Source organism: Platichthys flesus, chromosome 18 (genome assembly GCF_949316205.1).
Source record: "Platichthys flesus chromosome 18, fPlaFle2.1, whole genome shotgun sequence".
In the NCBI taxonomy this organism is placed as follows: domain Eukaryota; kingdom Metazoa; phylum Chordata; class Actinopteri; order Pleuronectiformes; family Pleuronectidae; genus Platichthys; species Platichthys flesus.
This window is the reverse complement of record NC_084962.1, coordinates 21493543-21514586: the sequence shown is the minus strand read 5'-3', so window position 1 is coordinate 21514586 and position 21044 is coordinate 21493543. Positions and strand designations below refer to the sequence as shown.

Genomic DNA, 21044 nt, shown 5'->3' with positions numbered 1-21044 from the left:
TCTGTGTTAAAGGCTGCTTATTATATAGATATATAATTTGTTATTTTAGTTTTAATTAATGATTCTGTGCTGTTTCATTATCACTGAATTAATCAAACTTCGTACATATGTTGTTTCATTCTCACACAGTTAGCCTGCTAATGTGACTAACAGCCTGTTTAATATTATATTTTAAACTTTAAGAGTTTCCACTCAAAAACCTTGCATTTTTCATTTTGTTTAAATAACAGACACTAAAAAATATCAGTCTGAATAATTTTCAGAAAAAATATAAAAAATGTGAAGACCTTCAGTCAGGGTTAAGAGCCAATCACAGCACGGACACTTGGTTAGAGTCACAAATCACCTTCTAATAGCTTCAGATGTTAGCGTCTGTCCTCGTCCTGTGAGATCTCACATTTTATTACAGAGACTAGAACAGTTCATTAGCATTAAAGGAACCGCCCTAAACTGGGTTAAAAAGGGTTAACCATGGGGTTCCCTTCCATGTCCAATGATGTTATTTTATTATCTTATCATGTGAGTAATAAATGTAGTGACTTATGGTCAGAATCAGAGGGTCAGAGGAGGAACCTGCTCAGTCTCGTTCATTATCAGTTGATCAGGGTTTAAAGTGCGAGTGACAGATGATTTATTATTCCAGCTTTATTTTACCACTGTAACTGTTTGACTCACTGTGGCTGCAGCTGAAGAAGAGACGCCAACACACACTCTCTTCTCATGATGGGTTTCGGTAAAAAAAATCCACGGTTTAAGTTTAGGTTTTTTTATGTTCACAACATTTTAACAACACTGATAAGAGAAAACGGAAAACGTGACGCTGACTGAAGTTCAATAGAGCGTTCATAAGATCCTTGAAGTCTTAACACGACGAGTCATTGAGACGAGGTACTGCACTGAATGGATTTATTCATGTTTGAAATCAAAACACTGAGAAGGAACAAACTTTTAAAACTGCAGGAAAAAACATGTGTCATTAAATGAATCACTTATCCATTTAGTTGTGTTTAAACATTAAAAACATCTTACACCAAACAAACTGAGCCCGCTAACTGTCTAACTGATCAAATTAACTTTCAATTAATCATTTTAAATATCAAAAATAAAAATGCTAATGTCCCACAGTGCAAGAGACATCTTGAGACTCAGAGATTTCCTTTCAAAGAAAACCCTCACACATGAGAACCTGGGACTATGTTTGGCAAAACCCTAACCCTAACCCAAATTGTAACATATTCTTCCGTGCATCAACTAATCAATTATTCACATTATGTCAACTCATTATCTTCTACCTGTTGAATTGCTCAGTCCTTAAATCAAAGAGTTAAGCTGTTAGTAAACATGACGTAGAATCATTAAACCCAATTCTTTTTAGGAGCTAATTTGAACCATAAAACATCCCTGTATAAAATCAAAACAATAAAATATATAATATTATTAATTATAAATTATAATAAATAAAACTGAATCTATACCTGTACCATTCTATTTAATCACTGCATTCAACCACATGGGAAATTTGTTGAGTCTATGGAAAGGTAAAAAAAATATTAAAAAACAGCATTTCTTATCACATCATGGACGTTTGAATTTCACAGTTTGAACTCATTCTTAAAATGTTGTTACACTTGTTTTTCCTTGTTCGGACTCTGAACATCAACAACAGCACATGTCATAAAGAACATGGTACCACCTGTTAAGGCCTCATTTATTAAGCGTTAATGAGCGGTAATCAGTAGCTTTATTGATAGTTGATAATTAATTTACTGCTTCACAGATGAGCCCATAGTCATCCGACCTTTTGTTTTTGGTCTAATTCATTAAACATATTAGAAGGGTTAAAAAAGAGCTATATGTATATATTTATGATTATGAATAAAATATGAATGTGTGTATGCACATTTTTTATATAATATATCCTGCAGCCGTTTTTTAACCCTTCTAAGATGTTTAATGAATTAGACTAAAGACAAAAGGTCGGATGACTATCTGATGTACTATATATGTATATGTGTATACATATAGTACATCAGATAATAATATATATATATATGTACATATGTATACTTCTTATTAACATGTACGACTGCAGACTTATTTTGGTAGAAACATTTGACTGGCTGTTGTACAAACTTTAAATAGTGTAAATGAAGAGTTTTAATAAAACTTTTTTATTCATTAGCAATATTATCGTTATTAATTATTAACAGCCAGTAATTACACCCAATTAAGCCTTAATAATTGAGGCCTCGTCAGAAAGATTGGTTATATAAATAACTACATGACATTTACAAATGTAAACACGACGTCGCTGTCACCACATCAGGACAGAGTGAAAAATCTCTTTGTCTTGTAAAACACGTAAGCCCTAAGGCGACTGAGTTTAATAATCATTGGCACTTTCTCCAAAGTGATTTGTCTGAATACTGTGATGATGAGACAATGACAGTCTGTCAGATTAGATCAATGTGGAGGAGAAAACATTCATTTACTGGTTAATGCAGTAACTCACTGACCTGCTCATTCACCCCTTAACCTGACTCTTTTTCACTCGACTAATTTACTCCTCCCTTCCTCATTCTGTTTTTGCATATAACATCTACAATCATTTGTTCGACTGTTGTTCCAATTACCCTTTTACCTATTCCTCCTTTTCTTCATTGCTTCCTGCAGATGGACAGTCAGTAGCTTTCTGACTACAAACCAAATGGAGTCAGTTTAACACTACCCAGGTGGCCATGATAGTTCAGTACATATAGATGCTATCCTGGAAGTCGTTTATGAGAAAATAATTTCATGGCCTGTTCTGTGTATCCATTTGCCCCATGAGTTCAAATAATACAGTATTTTAACCTGACCCTCATGTTTCTGTATCACAGAAGGGAGGAAGCTCAGCCTGATGAGGCTCACCTCCTCTTTCTAAACAACTGAATGGAAATATTATGTTTTGCCCGATTGCTCTTTCTCTTCTCTCTCATGTGTTTCTTTCCTTCTGGCTGCAGTTACTTTCTGTAGCCTCCAGGGGATGCTGACGCGGATCCTGGGGGAGGTTTCTCTGCTGGTCCCTGAGGTGGAGATGTCTCCGTTTGACTGGCAATGCCACGGCCAACAGGACGCAGCCGATATGGAGACTGAAAAACCACGATCTGTCGAGGACGACAAGATAGAAGGTTAACCTGAGTTGAACCTGTACACATAAAGTTCACCTGACTGAAACCTATGGTGACAAACTCACCTGTAAAACTTTATTGATGGACCGACAGACAACAGGACAAAAGGCACCACTGTGTAGCAGATGGCGATCTGAGTGGCCGCCCATGTGATGACATCATAGACCAGCTTATGGGAGGGAGATTGAAGGAAGTATGGCCGAACGTTGTGTCTGACCTGAGAGGAAACAAATCGATTAGCATAAACCCAGAACTGTTGCATTGATTCGGCTTTCATTAGGACCGCTCACCGCTCTGGCAGCCAGTGTGATGACGATGCCGGTGAGGAAGGTGAGGTAGTAACCTGGATACGCTCCGTGCCACATGGCCGACAGGATGAAGGTGGCTGCTGTCGGGTGGTAGGGACATCGCTCGTAACACACTCTGTCAGTCAGACATGCAAACAGAGGTTAAACATTGTATATATTGCATATAGGTCATTTGGTCGTCATGTACATTAATGAAACAATATCAATGAATCAGATTCACAAAAGCAGGATTAGTTTGAAAAGTGATTTGACATCAATCTCTCGCCTTAACCCTCAAAACACCTTCATTACCAGAAAGACACACAAAGCGGAAGATTCATAAAACAAAAAAGTACTAGAGAGAATAACCACAAAGAGACGTTAAGGTCATTCATTGTTTAATATAATCCATCTCTGGGATTATTTGAACAGCAGCTGTTTATTTCATGTTAGAATGTCAAAAGCATTATTTACAACATGAACTTTCAAATCAAGTTTAAATGGAACAGCAGATGGTTTTACTCTCTTCTCTATGCAGTGTCTCGTTGTCGATTCATATAGAGATTGAACTGTTTTGTGGTGTCAGATGTGGCCTGGCTGTTCGGGTTACATATCCACCAGCAGGTGGCAGCTTTCCACAGTGAACTTCTGACTGTGTCGGGTGCGTAAAAGAACCTTGAATCACTCTTTTCAATAACTGGGTTAGGGTTAGTGAATGGCTGCCGTGCTTCAGTGGCTACTTCACCTCAGAGGCAGTAGAATAAACGTTTGCAAACCGTTTGAGCCAGTGAGCCGTCTGAATGTTCCAGTTGTCGAGGAAGACTTTGAAGCTGGTGGCAAACTGGAACGAGACAGAGAAGATGTGGGAGATCGGACAGAGCCGCAGAACGATCAATATCAATCAATACCATAGTTAGACAAGACAAATCCACTAGCATCCTCACCTCGATGTTCAGGATCCTCAGGTTGGAGATCAGGTCCCAGCGAGGAGAGCCGTCACTGTCGTAACCGTTGAAGCCGAAACCTGCAGCATTGTTGATGGCATCAGCTGAGAAGATAGACAGGTTTCAGACAGGTGAGACGGACTAAAGGCCAGACAGGTGGTGGACAGGTCAGACAGGCGGTACACACTCACCCAGAGTCCAGACAAAGTAGTACTTGGGTCTGGTGGTCACCATGGACAGGTACAGGTAGACCACCCTAGAGTAGAACGTTGTGTTGGAGATGAAGTTGTCGTCAATGTTTCGTTCCACAGGGAAAACTTTACACACCAACAGAAAGAGCAGGAGGCAGCAGAAGGAGGTGGTCACTTTACGGACGACCTCAGTCTGAGGGAAAGAACCATATTATTCTACTTTCGTTCTCACTGTGTCTGGATTTTCATTGGTCCTGGAGGATTTTCATCAGAGGGACATGACCTACGTTTGGTGAGGGCTCGCTCTGCCTCCGCTTGACGCTGGACTTCCCTTCAGCGCCCTGGTCCCTGTGGCGACGGGGGTCTCCCTCAATGAAGGCGATGTAGTCGTTGTAGGAGCAGGTGGGTCCGGCCAGGATCCCCAGGAAGTTACAGTTGTAGCTGAAGTATTCCAGCAGACTGGGCATCCTCCTGAAGACATGCAGACGGAGAAACCACGGTTCACTGCCGAGCCGGGTTCTGCATTGGGGGTGTGGCTTCTCTGCTGGGGGTCGGACTTTTATCATGGTTCTTTAGGGTAAAGGTTTGAACCACACACTGACACAAACCTTATCGCCAAAATCTTCTGTCCCGGGGTCAGATTATCCTCTTTTCCAGCCATTCCTGTCCAAGGAGAAATAAAACAATAAATATTTACTGTGTTTCCCATCAACAAGCTGCAACACGTCAGTTTTCTCTTAACGTGGTTTCCGGTCCGAGTGGCTGGTGGTGATGTTCTCTGAGCAGGACCTGAGGTTATAAGACGTCCTCTGAGCAGCAGACTGGACACAGTCACCAGATCATTGACTGTAAATTAATATGTGTGACACGTCTCTGCTCAGAACAAAGGTTGCCAACTTGTAGAGTCCGTGAAGTCATGAAGTCGTGTATCGAGGTCTCGCCCATACACAGGCTCAACCAATCACAAGTCAGTCAGTAATGACATTTCAGGCTTGACTGAAATGTCAAGCCTGCCATCTTGTCCATCTGTATTAACAGTCAACTGCAGTAACCTTGAATGAGCAGCGATCCTGGAAAGGAGCAGCTGGAATGACCTTTTCATATTTATTTTTTGTTGACATATTTCTTTTTCATTTGAGAGACTGATGTCATGCCTTGACCCTTGACCTTCTAGCGGTGGTGACATAGACGGTAACAGAATCTGAACATGAAGGCCAGGTGACGTGCCTCGACTCGTCTCAGGTGTAAACAGGATGTGTAAGATCACTTGCTCACCATCGTGGATTTCAAATGCCAGGCTGGTGATTTTCTGTGTGATCACCATCATGGGTCTGGAGAGAGAAGAGCAGAAGTGAAGTTAACACCTACAGGTGGAGGCGGAAGATTCTGCCCCGGGATCAGTCTTACCCGGTGAAGTCGGCCGAGTACATGCCGTAGTCAAAGACGTAGACTCGAGTGATCTGACACAGACTCAGATAGCTGAGTGCCACCAGGAGACAGTATCTGAAAATCAAACAGTTGTGAACATGTAAGGTTCGTCCTGAAGGGGGCACTAGAGGACAAATCAATTACCATGTTTACATTTTTTTGTTCTAAAACAAAAGTTTTGTCCTGCATGTTCTGTGTGAACTTTCTGTGAAAATGTAAAAATAAGATATTACATTTCATGTTCCATGTTTATCCAAAGCGACTCACAAGAAGTGCATCAACCATGAGGAACAAACCAGAACAAGACTCAAGAAAGTACAATTTGCATGTGTCTTTAGGATGTGTGGACGTTCTGTCCTCATGTCCATGTGGAGCTGGTTCCACCGTTTAGGAGCCAGAACAACAATGTGATGTTGTTGAGTGACAGCTGTCCCTCGCAGTGAGGGAGCAGCTGATTGGTCGATGCAGAGCGGAGTGGACGGGCTGTAATTTAAGACCATGTCATGGATGTAGACTGGACCCGATCCGTTCACAGCACTACCAAGTACTATGGGTAGAAAAGGTCTCTGGTTCGGCTCCATGGAGAAACAACAAAAGACGAACCTTGATTGATCTGTCCAAAAAGCCAAGAGTCTCCCTACCCTGTCTAGTGCCCCTGAGCAAGGCACCTTACTCCCTCAACATCTGCTGCCCGGGCGCCGTACATGGCTGCTCACTGCTCTGTGTGTCCTGCACCAGATGGGTCAAAAGCAGAGGATACATTGACCTACCTGCATGAGTGTGTTGTGCATGTCTGTTCATGTGTTTGGTATAAATAAACGTATCTTAATCTTAATCTTAATCTTAATCTTAATCTAACCAGTGAAGGGAGCGGAGCAGCATGAACTCAGGTCAAAGACCACTGGAGTTGCTGGTGACTGAATGAGCTGCAGAGGCAGAGGATGCAGCAGGTAGACCTGCCAGGAGGGAGGGGCAGTAGTCTAGGAATGAGATGGCCAAGGCCTGGAACAGAACCTGGACCAGACCATGGACCAGACCCGGAACCAGAGCCTGGACCAGAACCTGTGCCACCTTCTGAGTGAGAAGGGGACGTGTTCTCCTGATGTTGCGCAGCATGAATCTACAGGAACGAGTGTCACACCAGGTTCCTAGAGGCTGGGGGGGGGGGCTAAAACAGAGTTGTCAAAGGTCATAGTCAGGTCGCAGGTGGGAGGGGCCTTTCACTGACAGCAAAAGTAGTTCAGTCTCATCAAGGTTGATTTTCAGGTGGTGTGCAGACATCCACTGAGAGATGTAGATAAGATCGTTAACTTCATTTCTCAACAGGTGTCAAAAAAAGAACAAAACACCTTTAAACAAAATCAAGACATCGTGCAGCAAAAGTTGAAATTCAATTATATATCAATATATAAAATAAGATATGTCTGAAAATAAGTGAATTAAATCCATCTCTAAAGTCCCAGTGGAATAAGCACTTCAGAACTAATAAAATGCTTCCTTCACTTCAGATGGAGATCTGACTCTGGACTGATTCACCAACACTTCTTCTTCTTCTGAGGTGTTCAACATGGATCCATTAATCGGACATGAGTCGTCCCTTTATTTACCACTTATCTAAAGCTGTGATTTTTATTAGAAACACACGATGAACCAGTGATATGAGGCCCTTTGTGAACTTACTTGTGCATGTGTTGGACTCCAGTCAGGATCATGATGCCGTAGGTGAGTCCGCTCTGCACCAGGAAGTGAAGTGCGTACCTGGAAAACACAGGAAGCCTCCAGGATTCAACACTCAACACTTTTGTATTACCCCTGGTGACTTATATTCTTTGTAATTGTGTAATTGTGATTCCTAAACACACAACCGGTTCACCTGGTGGACGGATATCGTTTGGGTCAGGAAAGAACTCATCAAATCTTGGTGCCGCTCTGAATACATGAGAGGATTCAGGAATTTTGTTTTACTTTCTCTGCAGAATTAATTTAATCTAGTGTCAACGTCAATGTCAACTTCATTTATGAAGCACATTTAAACAACTTAGTTGAGCAAAGTGCTTCACAAAGTATAACAAGAAGACAGCATCATCAAAATATCAATAGCCAAATAATATAAGATAAAAGAATATAGAATAAGATCATATTAAATGAAACAAAATAAAATCTGCTGGTAGTGGGGTGCCAGGTACATAGACCAGAGTTGCTCTCGCGGGTAAGATATTTTCAGTGAGGGTTAGGGTACAGAGACTAAAGACTGAAAGGTCTGTCTGGACACTAAAGTCTTTATGGACGATAGCAAGAGCGAGCACAAGGCAGATAGCGCTGCACACAGTTATACAATTAGCAATGGAGCGAAACACCGACTTAGAGATATTATGTGTCACTATAGCTGCATTCAGGTCTGCACTGATCTACAGATAATCTCCTGACACTCTCCGACAAGGTGTGGACCAAATGTCAGCGTGAGAGGATCCGGACTTCTCCGTCCGGCCTCCACGCAAAAAATATGGATAACGTCCGAATGAGCTGATGTGAGAACACAGCAAAGGATTCGCAGCGAGCGAGTGGGCCCCCCCCCCACTCGGGGGGGTGATGACGCTGCTAACACACAACAGAAGCAAAAATTAAAACAAACAAAAACAAAAACAAATCTCGGGAAGAAAAAGTGGAGTCCTACACGTAGAAGACGTAGAAGATGTCAAGAGAGTTTGTGGTGATAAGAGCTGAACCGTGTTAATGTGCTGAAACCAACATGTGATCTCCGCTGCAGGATGAATATGGAACATCCACTTCTAACCTGAGTCCTGGAGACATGTCTGTTGTTGATATGAACGACCAGGAGCAGAAATTCACCTGCTATGTTGTTCATGTGCAAAAGATGAACTCTAGAGAAGGTCCAAACCCAATTCTCTGGACATCCTCCAGAGGTCATAAAGGTTAAGGTTAGGGTTAACCCCCTGAGCTCAATGGTTCCTGATGAAAACATAAACCAAAGGTTCCTGACACCAACAAGACACAGGGTCAAAGTTAGACGCTTCCAGGTGATCGAGCACATCCAGTACTGTACAATTTAATCCTGAGTGAATAGTTCATAATAATAACAACGCCACCTGTTCAGTTATTTCTTTATCAAGTTATCTTCATTCGGATATTTCAAAGTCAGGTTGTACTGTGATGAATTACAGTGAATGTTGGAAGACAAATGTTTAAAGACTTTCGAAACTAGGCAGCAGGATTTTTACAATATAGAAAACAGATGCCGGTCACTTTATGAAAAACCATTTAAGTCATAATCATGAGAATTGGCAAATTAAGAAGAATTTCTAAACTCTCCACTGATGACATCCATCTGTTCAGAACAGAATTCAACTAACCAGCCAAAGCAGAACAGAGCGAAGTAGAGTCCCAGTAGAGTCGCCACCATGTGTCTGATGAAGGGACTGGTTTTACTGGGATGGAGGAAGAGACGAAACCAGAAGGCCGACAGCAGAGCACAGAGCTGACACACCACAAAGTTCACCTGCACACACACACAGACACACACTGCAGGTTTGTCTGTTAATAAACATGGACGACAAGATGACAAGTAAAGCTAAACCATCTGTATCGCCCCCTGGTGGTTGGCTGCAGTAGAGGTCATAAACCTCCTCCATGTTAACAGATGACAGGTCGTTCGTATCTCCCTGATGTTTGTGCTTCTGATCAGTTTGGTTTGAATCAGTTATTTGATGATATAAAAACAGGCGGAGACCTCGTGATTGACAGCTGAGACTGACTCCTGATTGGTCAAGTGTGAACACATGGTGCATTAATCAGCTAAAGGGGGAGGGGACCTAAGACAGATATAAAAGAGGTGGTTTGATTGAAAGATGATGACGTGTCAGCATCAGTTTATTGATCCCTCTAATTATAATAGTTCTCATTCATTCAATTAGGAAGCATCTGAAACTCGCTATGTTAAACAACACGTCCAGGGGTTCTGTGGGCAGACTGGTAATAATAATAATAACAACAATAATGCTGGTGATGATTATTATCATCATTACTAATGTCATTATTATTATTATCATCATCATCGATATTATTTTTGTAATTGTTATCATTATTGATATTAGAATATTTCCTGCTGCAGCATCATCCAGGTCCCCTCTCTGGAAACATACCAGGCCTCCCGGGCTTCGTGTCTCCTCCGCCCGGTTTATTGTCAGACTCTGGCCGCGAATGTCGCTTAAAACGCGGTGAACGTGAGACCGAGGAGCCGGTCTCCGCCCTGGAGCTCCCGGGCTTGAAGGCTCGGCCCCCGTGGTGATGTGCTGAAGGCTCCCGGTGGATCTTACCTGGTCCAGCGGCAGGTCGGTGATCACGCTGACCGGCTGCAGGAGGCTGGAGCCGGTGCAGGCCGCGGATCGGCTGCCTTCAGAGTCCATGTCCCCGGGTCTGCTGCTTCCGTTGCGGCGGCGGATGCTCCGTGAGTCCTCGGTGTGTCCTGAAGATGAGGATGTGATGATGATGAAGATGATGCTTCCTCCTCTGTTCCTGTTCCTCCTCGTCACCCCGCTTCCAGCTCCATACCCCCCCCAACACATCTCCTCCTCCAGCTGATAACCCCCCCACATCCATCTCTCCCTCCCTCCTTCCTCTGCCCCCCGCCCCCCCACACACATTTATCCTCTTCTCTTCCTGTCTCCTAAATGGTGGAATGAGCTCCCCATTGACATCCGGACATCAGAAAGTTTACACATCTTCCGCCGAAAACTAAAAACACACCTCTTCCGACTTTACCTAGAATAAAGAAAAAAAAAAAAAAAAAAAAACTTTTTGAAACTAACACTTTAGTAGCAGTTAAATGGCACTTACTTATAGCACTTTGTAGTTTTGCTTTATTTTGAAGAAATTTTACTTTCTTGATTCTTGTCGTCCTTGGTCTGTACCCTAGGGTTTGAATGCACTTATTGTGAGTCGCTTTGGATAAAAGCGTCAGCTAAATGTAATGTAATGTAATGTCTCTACCCCTCCACAAGAAAACTACATGTTACACACTAGTTCGTGGTGATGAAGCTTCATGAAGCTTTGACGCGTTCCATCCAACTGGTTCCATCCAACTGGTTCCATCCAACTGGTTCCATCCAACTGGTTCACTCGTGGGCCGAAGCTTCAGGATGCTTTATTTGCTCTTCTGCGCCATCAAGTGGACAATCAATGTAAAACAGGCGGAGTGTTATTGTGACACCATGGCTCTTGTGTGTGAAGCTTTTAATTGAATAGTCACGTGGTACGGCCAGCTCATCAGGCTATGAACGTCATCACATACGTCACCAACACAAGCCTCGATACGCGATTCGAAGCCTCGACCCGGAAGTAAGCATCACTACTCCAGACCAGAAGGTGGCGTGCTTTCTGTCTTTATACATAAACCCTTCTAGGACGCAGCAGAAGAAGAAGGAACAGGAAGTGTGTTTGTTGTGTGTTGCTCGTGACTTCGGAGCCAACATGTCCGCCACAGAAGATGATACTGAACTCAGAGACCTGCTTCTTCACAACCTGGACAACAGCGGAGTTCTCAGCAAGATCAAGGTCCTGTCTCACTTCCGCTCTCTGTGTCACTGCTAGCGATGCTAGGCTCATGGTAGCTTAGCAGCTAGCAGCTAAGTTGACTGATATTCACTTGTCTGTGTTTAACTTTGTTCCAATCAAAGTCTTGGTTTACGTTAGGGTGAGTTCCGCGTGCAGCCTCACCGCGGGGGGCGTGTATCGTGCACGGGGGGGGGGGGGGTGCTCTGCAGCTACAACGCAGAAACACCAGTAGATGTTTCGTTTATCCTAAATATGAGAAGAGCCGGTTTGGTCTAATTCAAGTATTTATTAAGAAGCATGAAAAGGTATGAAAAGTTTACAGCAAAGCAATGAGCACCCAACACACTGCCCGGCCCTCGAGCAGCACCGGACAGTCACGAGTCGCATCGAGTCCCCAAACAGCCGGTCTGTAATATTTGATAACTGTAGGTGGAACAGGATTGGTCAATAGCAAGGGGAAGTCTTCCTGGATTTCCCCCCCCCCCCCCCATTGGCACTGGAATAGGGAAGTGACAAGAAGCCACTCCCTCTCACTCCTCTGAGAGTTGCTAGGCAAACTGATCACTTCCTGACCAGCCTTGACGTCACTGACCTCTTGTAGGTCAGAGGTGTTTTTCATTGGAGTAGAGAGAATATGATGTTCCTGCTTTATGGCTGAAATGTTCTCTTTGTGTAAACAATCGAAACAACTAAACCAAAACAATGTCTCTGTCTTTCCCCCAGAACCTGTCAGCTGCTTGAACTCTGTGTGATGTCAAATGAATCCACGGGAGTTATTATTTAATATAAAAAGTTAGAAATGAGAACAAGTAAAAGTTTCATGATTAACACTAAGCAGTTATATATCTGGATCAAACTGCTCCTGCCCCAACCTCCTATCTTTATGGTTTAGAGTTTCAGTTCTAATGCCTCTTCACAGACTCAGGCACACAGACAAGCAAACATTTAAAATCCCAACAGATGTAGAGTTCATAGCTTCTGTGCTAAGTTCCTTACGGTTCCTCTTATGTAAAACTTCTCTGGCGTCTCTGTTCACTTCGGATCAGTAGTGTTATCACGAGCTTCCCTTAAAGAGCTGCGATGAAGAAAAGATGGTTTGAGCATTCACAGAGTGAGGCCCAGCAGGAGGTTCCGGAAATACTGTCGGTCAGACACGTGATGCCCCCATGCGGACCAATCACAGCTCTCAGGGGGAACATGTGGTGCTGGTAGGGTTAGGGTTAGGGTTAGCTTGGTTAGGGTTAGGGTTAGGGTTAGGGTTAGGGTTAGCTGGCCAGCCTCCGGAACGCGTCAGAGGAGGCTCGAGCTGCGGCGTGGATCTGACCCACAAGCATGAATTGGGCTGAAGGGTTAGTTAGTGTTAGTTTAGGGTTAGTTTCCGATGGGACAGATTGTGTCCATTTTGGGTTAGGGTGAGTTAACGTTGGGTTAGTAAACATGTTAGGGTTAGTTAACGTTAAGTTGAAGGTTAGTTAAAGGTCCAGTATGAAAGAGTTAGGTGAAAGGGATCTTTGGGCAGAACTTGAATAGAAAATAATACTAGTGATGTTTTCACTACTGTGTTTCATCTAAAGTGTACAAATGATTGTTTTCCTTACTTAGAACGGTTCCTTGTATTTAATACTTTACACGAGGAGAGGATCCTCTCTACGGAGGCTGACATGTTTTTTCAGCTGCAACATGACACTTCACCACTAGATGTCACTACATTCTACACTGAACCTTTTAACGTGGTATTGGGTCAGGGTAGATTAACGTAGGGTCGGCTTCAGCTAATGTAGGGCTAGTTAACGTCTTAGGGTTAAAGGTCAGAGTTAATAGTTAACATGTCACAGTACAAACCCAAAACCTTATTGATCGAACCTGATTAATAATGAATGATTAGTGATTAGTGAGTACTTGTGGATTTCTGTTTAATTATTGAAAAATGATTTGTTGACTGTTTAGTTATTGATTCATTCCTTATTCATGTGTTAGCTATTGATGGATTTGTTACAGATTTCCTCTAGTTTTTTAATTAATGATTAGTTATTGATTTGTGATTAGTTATTGATGAATGTTGACCTTCATATTCAGTTTCAGCTGCTGACAGAAGGAAGCTCGTTGACATGTGTGTGTGTTTTCTTCAGGCTGAAATGAGGGCGGCTGTGTTTCTGGCCCTGGAGGAGCAGGACAGAGTGGAGGTGAGGGTTCATGTGAGGGTTTTAACATCCAAGGTGAAAGGTCAGAGGTCATTGACTCTTGTTTTGTCTGCAGAATAAAACGTCTCTGATCAATGAAAACCTGAAGAAATGTCTCAGCACAAGAGACGGTGAGTTTTATGGCTCTCCATTGTGTGTGTCTGTCTGTGTGTGTGAGAGATTGAATGAGTGAGTGTGTGTGTGTGAGAGTTTGTGTGAAGAAGATTATAAAAGGAGCTTCAAGAAAACTAGAGCTGCAACAACAAGTTGATTCAATCGATTATAACGGATTAGGGCTGCAACTAACAACTTTTTTTGATAATCGATTTATATAGATTTTGCCTTTCATTCAATCAATTATTAATTAGATAAAAGGACAAAACCTATTTTGTTCTTTTCAGCAGTTTATCCAAAAAGCTGTTTACTTTTCTTGTACAAGGCTCATTCTATATATTACAGATATCTGTAACTTTATCATGATAATTCCAGTTTCAGACCGCAAAAAATGTATTCTGATAAGTCATAATTCAGGGTCAATGTATCTTTAATTCACCTCAATTAAAGAGACCTTAAATGAAGATTCAACTAGTCAGAATGTGATGACTCTACTAGAAGCTCCCTTGCTCCGCTCTGGACTCTGCTCGTCTCGCCGCAGGTCGTCTGGTCGCCAGTCTGATCGTGGACTTCCTGCAGGTCTTCAACCTGGACTTCTCCCTCGCAGTGTTTCAGCCAGAGATCAATTTGGTGAGTTTGACCTTTGACCCCAGTCCGACTCAGCTGTGAGTCGTATGTGACAGTTTGTACGAACACAGACATGTTGACAATTTTCTCTCAGCTCATCTCTGCCTGGAGTTTATATAAAGTTTGTGTCGTGTGGTGTCTGTTCTGTCATGTTGTGTCGTACTGTGTCTTGTCGGCTTGTGTTGAGTCATGTCATGTCATTTTGTATGCATCATGTTGTGTTGTGTCATTTCCTGTTTTGTTTCTGCAGATAAACGGTGTGGACAGTCGGGACCTGGTCTGCAGAGATCTGGATCTGTCAGAGTGTGAGGTGAACAGGAAGTGTCCTCTGCTGCTGGAGCTGGTCAGTAGAGGGCGACGCAGAGACAAACGGAGCGTGTGTTTGGAGGTGAGTGGAGTCGAAACAGACAAGTGAAAGTGGTGGTGTGATTATGATACCTTAAGCACGACACCATTACATTTAGTTATCAGAAGAATATTGAATATTAATATTAAATAACTTAATTGATTTAAGCTACCTCGGGGCACCACCCTTCAAAGGAGGGGAAAAGAGCCAATTTATTTATTAAGACTCATGAAAGTACTATCTACAAATATGGATTTCTAATTGGTAACTAAATTAATAACTATAACCCAAATTTCCACATAAGTAGTTAGCCAAGTTGAAGGACTTGGAGTTTTTGATAGTGTAGAAGTTGGCATCTCCACACCTATGCAACATTAATGAAGACATCTGTGTTGAAGATGTGTACTGATGGAGACATGAACACACCTCATGGCCCTCTCAGTTTGTGCTTTGTTCATTTTTTCAGATCATTTTATTTAAAAAAAAGGATTTGTTTAAATAAAATGATCTGAGACAACAAACACCGAGACAACGAGCGTCCGGTTCACACCGGCAGCGCATATTATGTCACCCGTTGATCCAGTAGATTAAAAGCATATACTGCGTCCCAACATGTGTCCTCCTTGTTCATAGGATCATACAACTCACTGCACTTCTCCACTTCAATTATTAATTTAATGTCATCCATGTTGAAGAACTTCGCTGTTTGCTCCGTTACATGTCGGGTGTCGGGGGTAAATTACGTATTCTCCACTCAAACCTATGTGGAGAATGCATAGCCCCCCCCCCCCCTCCTCTCTCTCTTTATCTTTCTGCTTGTGTGGCTGTAGTGGATGGGCAGAGGGGGACATTTAATAATGTAATTGGTAAAATCAAATCTCCAAGACAACAGAAGAGAAATACAAACTATGGGATGCATATTTGATCATTTATATCAAATAAAATATATCGTCTAAAATCATTTTTCAGTGTGTTTCCTGTCGCGATACACTCAAGCAGAAAAAATCGACTCGACACCGAAACGATCGCTGCATGGCGCGAGGCAGCTTCAGCGTCTGGTGTGACCAGCACAGAGGTTGAACTGGGAGTGGATGGGAGCCTGCTGCCTTTTCTTGCTTGGCGCTGCGGTTCGGCGTCCGGGTCGTGACAATAATGATAATAATGATAAAACTGATAATCATGATCATTTTGTTCGCTATAATTGTGAGACACCATTGTCATACTGTTTCATCTGTAGTCTGAACATTTGTGTGTTTGAACTTTTGAGTCTGTGAACGTTTGAGAGTTTCATTGTTTGAATCTTATTGGACAATCTGAAACAGCTGGTTTCTGTTTCATGTTCTTTAAGAAACCTGTGTCTTCATGTCTCGTAGGAACCTTCTCACAAGCAGATCACAAACGCTCGCAGGAAGTTTGACTTTTACGACAAGGTGAGTCTTTTCCAAACCTCACCACACCCTGGCTTTTTCCTGCATAGAGAATTTAAGGCGAACCTTTAGACCGGCTGGGGAAACCCCTGCTTACCTTTCCCCTGTGTGATTTCATCTGCCTCTAGCCAATCACAGGCGGCATTTTTTGATGTTGATTACTGTCTCATTGCCCCCTGCAGGAGCGGAGTGGCTCTGTCTGTAAAGAAGATCTGAAGAGCATCTTCGCAGATCTGTTCCCCAATTTGAACAAGTAGGAAATATTTCAATAAACTTTTCATTGAAACATTTTGATTGATTATAGATCAACAAGATAAAGTAGAAGTAAAACAAAAAAATGGTAAAATAATATTTCAAAAAGATGAGGTGGGAAATTCTTGACGAGTAAAAAATACATCACTGATTCTGCTTAAAAATCTATTTAGGAATCTTATATTTTTGTATCAATCATTGCTTCATGAATCAATTTGAAACCGCTAACTGCTAATAGAATACTGAGAGCTATTGTTTGTGACCTGCAGGAACATGTTGGAGATTTTTGTCACTGACGAGCTCAGAGCTGCCGACAGAAGCAACTCTCAGAGTAAGACTTAAATCTGTGACATCCTCACATCAGCCGGTTGTTTCAGCCTCTAGCTCGGGTCGGCTGTCTGGATGCACATTTTTGCGCCGGAGATCAAATATTTCAACACGAACAATCTGACTCTTATTATGAATACGCCCCCTGGTGGTGATTTAATCTGAGGTGTTTTTTGTTCTGTTTGTTCTCAGCGGCAGACTTCCAGCTCTTTCTGGGAATCTTCAAGCGTCTGTTCGCTCAGTGCAGGATTGTGGTGAGTAATCTGCAGCGTCACATCGACGACCTCTGACCCCTGACCCTGACCTCTGAATCTGATGTGGACACACATAGATGAAAAAATCATCTCAGGCTTCATCTGATCTTCCTGACATTCATCTTGGTTCAGGTCGGTCAGGACTCTGACGTCGGCCTTGTTGCTGAGACGGCGACCACCTCTCCACCCAACTGTGAGGTGAGTTCGGTTTCATTCTCAGCGTGTGTGTGTGTTTGGCATAAAGTCACACAATGAGTGTGTGTCTGTGTGTTTGGCATAAAGTCACACAATGAGTGTGTGTCTGTGTTTGGCATGAAGTCACACAATGAGTGTGTGTCTGTGTGTTTGGCATGAAGTCACACAATGAGTGTGTGTCTGTGTGTTTGGCATGAAGTCACACAATGAGTGTGTGTCTGTGTGTTTGGCATGAAGTCACACAATGAGTGTGTGTCTGTGTGTTTGGCATGAAGTCACACAATGAGTCTGTATGTCATAGATCATGTGTCAAACTCCTCATCATCTAGAAACAAGACCAGTATAAAACTTCATCTGGGTTTAATTTCTTGATGAATCCTCCTTCATCATCTGTTATCATCGTCTGACAGGACTCTGACGTGGTGATGTCTCTGGGTAAAGGAGACGTCCAGCAGGACGCGTCCTTCCTCGGCTTTCAGAGTGAGCGTGTGGACCTGGAGGTGGAAGACGACCTGGACGAAGGAGATTCATTCTTTGACGACCCCCTGCCCAAACCACAGAAGACGTACGGCTGGTGAGATCACGTTCATCTCCTGATTTCAGATCATATTGATACTGATTTAATATTCAAGGGATTTAGGGTTAGGGTCTAAAACATTCATTCTCTTTGCAGCATGATTCCCTTTGACACTGACATTGATTGTTTCATTATGTAGTGTTATGTTATTATGTAGTAAAGTAGTGGAGCAAAGACAAAATGTCTTATATTTAGTTCAGTGGTTAGAGGTTAACATGTGTGGACATGTCCTCTGTGTTTTTGATGAGTCGTGGTTCAAGTATATTTTGTGCTTCATGGTGATGAAGATAATAAAGATCTGCTCTCTCTTCCTGTGAAGTCGTGGTTCTCAGTTTGATTCGACAGAGACGATGAAGAGTCAGAGAGAGTAAGTATCAAACACTAACGTCACATGAAACAGGTCAAAGGTTGTAGTAGTGAATCATCAGCAAATAAAAAATCAAACAAACAGACATGGTCGTCTGATGTTTCAGATTATTCAGAAAAATAAGATAAGTCCTCCTGACATCTCATTTAACTGCTTTTATTGTGAAATGTCATCAACATGATCCTAGAGCAGGATGTTTGACTGACTGACTCATCTCACCTGCCCCCCCCCCAATCCTTTTATTCTACTTCCGACTTTGTCCCCGATTTGTCTTTGTCCCCCCGTTATTGATTATCTACTCTCTGAAGATAAATCATCCAACTGATCATTCAAAACTTTTTCTATAAATTACAGATTAGTAGAGTCTGTGGATTATCATAAATCAAATGTTCCAAACTGAAATCATTTGATTTTAAAGTATCAGCAGAACTGGACTGAAGTCGCGGCTGCAGCTGAGGAGGTAGAGCAGTTGTCCTCCAACCAGAAGGTCAGGAGCTCGAATCCCAAGTGTCCTTGTACAACATGATACCACCACCCCCCCCCCCAAAATGTCCCCTCACAGATGTTGAGTGCACGTGTTAGAAACCTCATCAACACGTCCCCACGGCTTTCTTCCACCTGCACAACATGATGAAGATCAGAAACATCCTGTCTCAGAAGGAAGCTGAGAAACACGTCCATGCATTTGTTTCTCTTGACTGGATTACTGTGGTTCTTCATTATCAGGACGTCCCAGTAAGTCTGTGAAAAGCCTCCAGTTTGTTCAAGATGCTGCAGCACGAGAGCTGAGAGGATCAAGAAGGAGAGATCATATCACTGCTCTTAGCTTCTCTGCATTGGCTCCCTGTGAAACTCAGAATATCATTATCCTGCTCCTTGCCTATAAAACCCCTAATTATGAAGATCTTGACCTTCTTTTGTGAAGAGCCTTGGGAGGTTGTGGACAAGTGGCAGAAACTTGGACTATGGGCAGAGAAGGTCTCTGGTTCGACTCCACGGAGAGACAACAAAAGACGAACCTGGATTGATCTGTCCAAAAATCCAAGAGGATTCTCCCTACCCTGTCTAGTGCCCCTGAGCAAGGCACCTTACTCCCCCAACATCTGCTCCCTGAGCGCCGTACATGGTCGCTCACTGCTCTGTGTGTCCTGCACCAGATGGGTCAAAAGCAGAGGTTACATTTCCCTACCTGCATGAGTGTGTTTGGGATAAATAAATGTATCTTAATCTTAATCTTAATAATGTATAATATGATTTGACAGTATACAAATTGAATTGAGACTGTGTGCTGTCTGTGTTGCAGGAAGGTTGAGGCATCTGGGGCCAGACAGAGTCCTGCAGGGGCCCCCTCCGATGCACCGAGACCAGGAGGAGCTGGAGGAAACAGTGCAGAGCAGAGTAACAGCAGGAATGGTCAGTTTGACTCCAAACATCTGCAGCACTCCCTAGAGTCCCTAGAGACCACATCCAGATCTGTCCCCGAAGGTTGTTGGAACTAAACGTAATCCATGTGTCCTGAGGATGGCGCTAAAATAATTATCTTGATAATGATGTGAGAGGAAACTTCAGGAGGTCGATGTTTTTCTGATGCTGATGTTTTTATTCTTCGCGAAGGAAAATCGAAAGGATTCAGAGACTCGAAGGCCTCAAATGATAAAACTGGATCTTTTCATTTCGGTAAGAAGTCAGGTACTCTGAGCTCTTTAGGATATGATGCTGCATATTAATAAGCCAGGAGGAGAATTTTAAGTTCTATTCTAAATGTAAGCCAGTGAAGTGAAGCTAACACAGGAGACATGTGGCCTCTGGTCTCGGTTCTTGAAATGTTTGATGTAAGTGAAAGAATGCATTCTTACAAACTAGTTATTAATGAAAATCGAAGGACAAACAGATCAGAGGTAACTCCAGAGCTGCTGTACCATTACATTTCTGAATTGTATTAGAACCTGAATTAAATATAAATGTTTTTACAGATGAAGATGCTGAATATGACGACGACTTCAACAGGTGAGACTGGAACATATTTTAATTAATGACATTTAAAATCTTTTACTTTATTTCTGTTAACTAAAGAAAAAAATGTCAGTCATCGCTCAGATCTCTCGAGGAGCGAGCTGAGCATCGGCGAGGAGATCGAGGAAGTTTCCATCGAGGGACCCGACAGCAGCGACAAGGTGATGATGTCATAAGTGTTTGTGATGTCAGATCGGTCGTGATGATGATTTTATTCTTTAACCTGTTTCCTCTGCAGCTCGATGAGACTCAGGACCTGAGTGTGTCTCAGCTCAGTCACTCCGCTGATTACATGGAGGAGGTGGCCTGACACTCCCAGCATGCATCACTCTCCCACCAGGCACCTGTTTTTGTCGTCAACATTAAAGTGTGTACAGTTTGACTTGACAAATAAATTGATTTGTATGGAATGATCGTTTTCTGCAGATTTATTTAGGAAATGACTCAAAGCCATCGAGGAGATTCTTTGTCTGTTTGTGTTACTGTGATAAAACCTAATTGGAATCAGGTATACACAAACGTGTGTATCTATAGATATATGGGTCAATGACGAATAGGGATTTTCAACAGGCCAACTTTAAAACACCAAAAAAAATATTCAAACATTAGGAATGTTGTTCACACATTAAATCATATACAAATTAGTTTTTTCATTTAGATGATTTGGCCGTGGCCTTAAAAAGGTTCTGTGGTTTGACCGTAATTTATCTTAAAATCTATTAATTTCCTTAATATGCTTACATTCTATTTACAATTTGTCATTAATATAAAGTC

At 42.5% G+C, this 21044-nt stretch overlaps 2 protein-coding genes across 4 annotated transcripts; one reads left to right on the top strand and one right to left on the bottom strand.

Moving 5' to 3' along the window:
- Positions 1 to 901: 901 nt before the first annotated feature.
- Positions 902 to 10556, bottom strand: mboat2b (membrane bound O-acyltransferase domain containing 2b). 2 transcript variants are annotated; one of them, XM_062411230.1, is made up of 13 exons: positions 10355 to 10556; positions 9392 to 9537; positions 7701 to 7778; positions 6000 to 6095; positions 5868 to 5923; positions 5201 to 5255; positions 4880 to 5063; positions 4593 to 4785; positions 4402 to 4505; positions 4234 to 4298; positions 3461 to 3593; positions 3236 to 3387; positions 902 to 3146 (listed from the first exon to the last, which is right to left on the bottom strand). In XM_062411230.1, exons 1-13 carry the CDS (start codon positions 10442 to 10444, stop codon positions 2975 to 2977), a joined length of 1524 nt encoding a protein of 507 aa, XP_062267214.1. In that variant the 5' UTR covers positions 10445 to 10556; the 3' UTR covers positions 902 to 2974. The 2 variants fall into 2 exon arrangements, with proteins under 2 accessions (XP_062267214.1, XP_062267215.1); XM_062411231.1 differs by lacking the exon at positions 9392 to 9537 and having other exon boundaries at positions 10355 to 10464.
- Positions 10557 to 11432: 876 nt separating this feature from the next.
- Positions 11433 to 20680, top strand: cep43 (centrosomal protein 43). 2 transcript variants are annotated; one of them, XM_062411700.1, is made up of 17 exons: positions 11433 to 11591; positions 13721 to 13774; positions 13848 to 13902; positions 14427 to 14515; positions 14763 to 14900; positions 16232 to 16288; positions 16468 to 16538; positions 16807 to 16868; positions 17057 to 17118; positions 17251 to 17316; positions 17724 to 17887; positions 18210 to 18257; positions 19561 to 19670; positions 19872 to 19934; positions 20231 to 20264; positions 20344 to 20431; positions 20509 to 20680. In XM_062411700.1, the coding sequence occupies exons 1-17, from the start codon at positions 11508 to 11510 to the stop codon at positions 20578 to 20580; spliced, it is 1317 nt and encodes a 438-aa protein (XP_062267684.1). In that variant the 5' UTR covers positions 11433 to 11507; the 3' UTR covers positions 20581 to 20680. The 2 variants fall into 2 exon arrangements, with proteins under 2 accessions (XP_062267684.1, XP_062267683.1); XM_062411699.1 differs by having other exon boundaries at positions 19561 to 19742.
- Positions 20681 to 21044: the final 364 nt, after the last annotated feature.

Coding starts and splice junctions, on each gene's coding strand:
- mboat2b (XM_062411230.1), bottom strand. CDS start 10,444: ATGGACTCTGAAGGCAGCCGATCCGCGGCCTGCACCGGCTCCAGCCTC. Junction 6,096..7,700: donor GGAGTCCAACACATGCACAA/GTAAGTTCACAA, acceptor TTTGATTTTCAG/ATACTGTCTCCTGGTGGCAC. Junction 5,924..5,999: donor TACTCGGCCGACTTCACCGG/GTAAGACTGATC, acceptor TTCTCTCTCCAG/ACCCATGATGGTGATCACAC.
- cep43 (XM_062411699.1), top strand. CDS start 11,508: ATGTCCGCCACAGAAGATGATACTGAACTCAGAGACCTGCTTCTTCAC. Junction 14,901..16,231: donor AACGGAGCGTGTGTTTGGAG/GTGAGTGGAGTC, acceptor CATGTCTCGTAG/GAACCTTCTCACAAGCAGAT. Junction 17,317..17,723: donor CCTCTCCACCCAACTGTGAG/GTGAGTTCGGTT, acceptor ATCGTCTGACAG/GACTCTGACGTGGTGATGTC.